At 42.8% G+C, this 1,250-nt stretch overlaps 1 protein-coding gene across 1 annotated transcript; it reads left to right on the forward strand.

Moving 5' to 3' along the window:
* Positions 1–43: 43 nt before the first annotated feature.
* Positions 44–1,250, forward strand: LOC117488077 (zona pellucida sperm-binding protein 4-like). Its single transcript, XM_034136813.1, is given in 9 exon segments — positions 44–70; positions 157–187; positions 232–345; positions 430–514; positions 516–598; positions 678–777; positions 864–886; positions 889–978; positions 1,048–1,250. Coding segments are annotated over 9 exon segments (660 nt in total). The 3' UTR covers positions 1,155–1,250.

Below are 1,250 nucleotides of genomic sequence, written 5' to 3' on the forward strand. Positions count from 1 at the left end.
TATTAATCCCAACAACACTCATGGCTACACTCTGAAGGTGTCGATGGATGACCCTGTTATCAGGCAGCAGGTAAAGTATCTAAAATACTTAGTCCATATTCATGGAAAAATGTATCTTGCTTGGCTCAGCTGTAATTTGTATTTTCTGTTTCCTAGCTCTCCAAAGAACAATCAGCCATGCAGCACCGTTTGGACATAAACTTCACCCTGACTGTTCTGCCAGAAAATGAGCCTTTTTACCGCCTTTTTACCTTACTTTTGAGATCACCATTCGGGATCCTGAAACATCTGAAGTCCAGAGCTCATCTGTCAAGACTTGTCCGTTCTCTTCTACAGAACTCATTAGTAAGAAAAGACCGTTTTGTTTCTGTTAGCTCTGATGGGGTCTCAATAAGTGTGAAACGTGACCTAAATCACTTTTCTCTACAGTGTGTTCGACTGATGGGAGGATGACTGTGGTGGCCGACTTGTCTCTGGCCATCCCATGTGGAGGAGTTGCTGCTAGAACTAACCTGAGACAAATACTGTGGCCCCAAAGAGACAGACGGCACCAGGGCTCTGTTCTCTTTTCTTCTCAACAGCTGTGGATCCACAGTCAAGATACTGATTTCCACAAGATGACATTTAGACCCTGCAGTGTGGGTCTGCCTTCGCTCAAATGTTATGCTTTGTTTTCCAGCTCGGCAAAGACTATGTGACTTATGAAAATGAGATTTTCTTCAGCAAGAAGCTGCGAGCTCTAAAGAATCCAGGAGATCCCAGCAACATTATTGACAGGTATATATTGAACCCATACTCTTGACTTTTTTTTCTGTTTTTCGTAGTCAAAAGGCAAAATAATGTATCCCTTTTTTGTCTTGCAGGGTCCCGATACAGTGTACATATCCTCTGGACTGTTCCGCCTCTTCTCAGTATACAAGTTTGAGTCTGACAAAGCCGGTTTCGGTCGCATTGTTCATTCTGCGCACTCTCCTGAAGGTAAGTGGTTGACCTGAATAAACAACATTATATTTTAAATTAAATACTGACGATCTGTTTGGTCTTTAGGTCTACTGAGTCCCACCATGGAGCCCACTGTTTCAAACTCCAGTGAACACTACCAGACGCTCCAGAAGACCTGTGTCAATGAGACCTGGGTACCAGCCTCCTGCTAAATACAACAAGGTATCCAGCTTTCTGAAGAATCTTCCTAAGAAGAAAGCAACTCTGCAATCCAAAAATAAATCCGACAATGTATTAAGGGATTATGT

Source organism: Trematomus bernacchii, unplaced genomic scaffold, assembly GCF_902827165.1.
Source record: "Trematomus bernacchii unplaced genomic scaffold, fTreBer1.1, whole genome shotgun sequence".
NCBI lineage: Eukaryota > Metazoa > Chordata > Actinopteri > Perciformes > Nototheniidae > Trematomus > Trematomus bernacchii.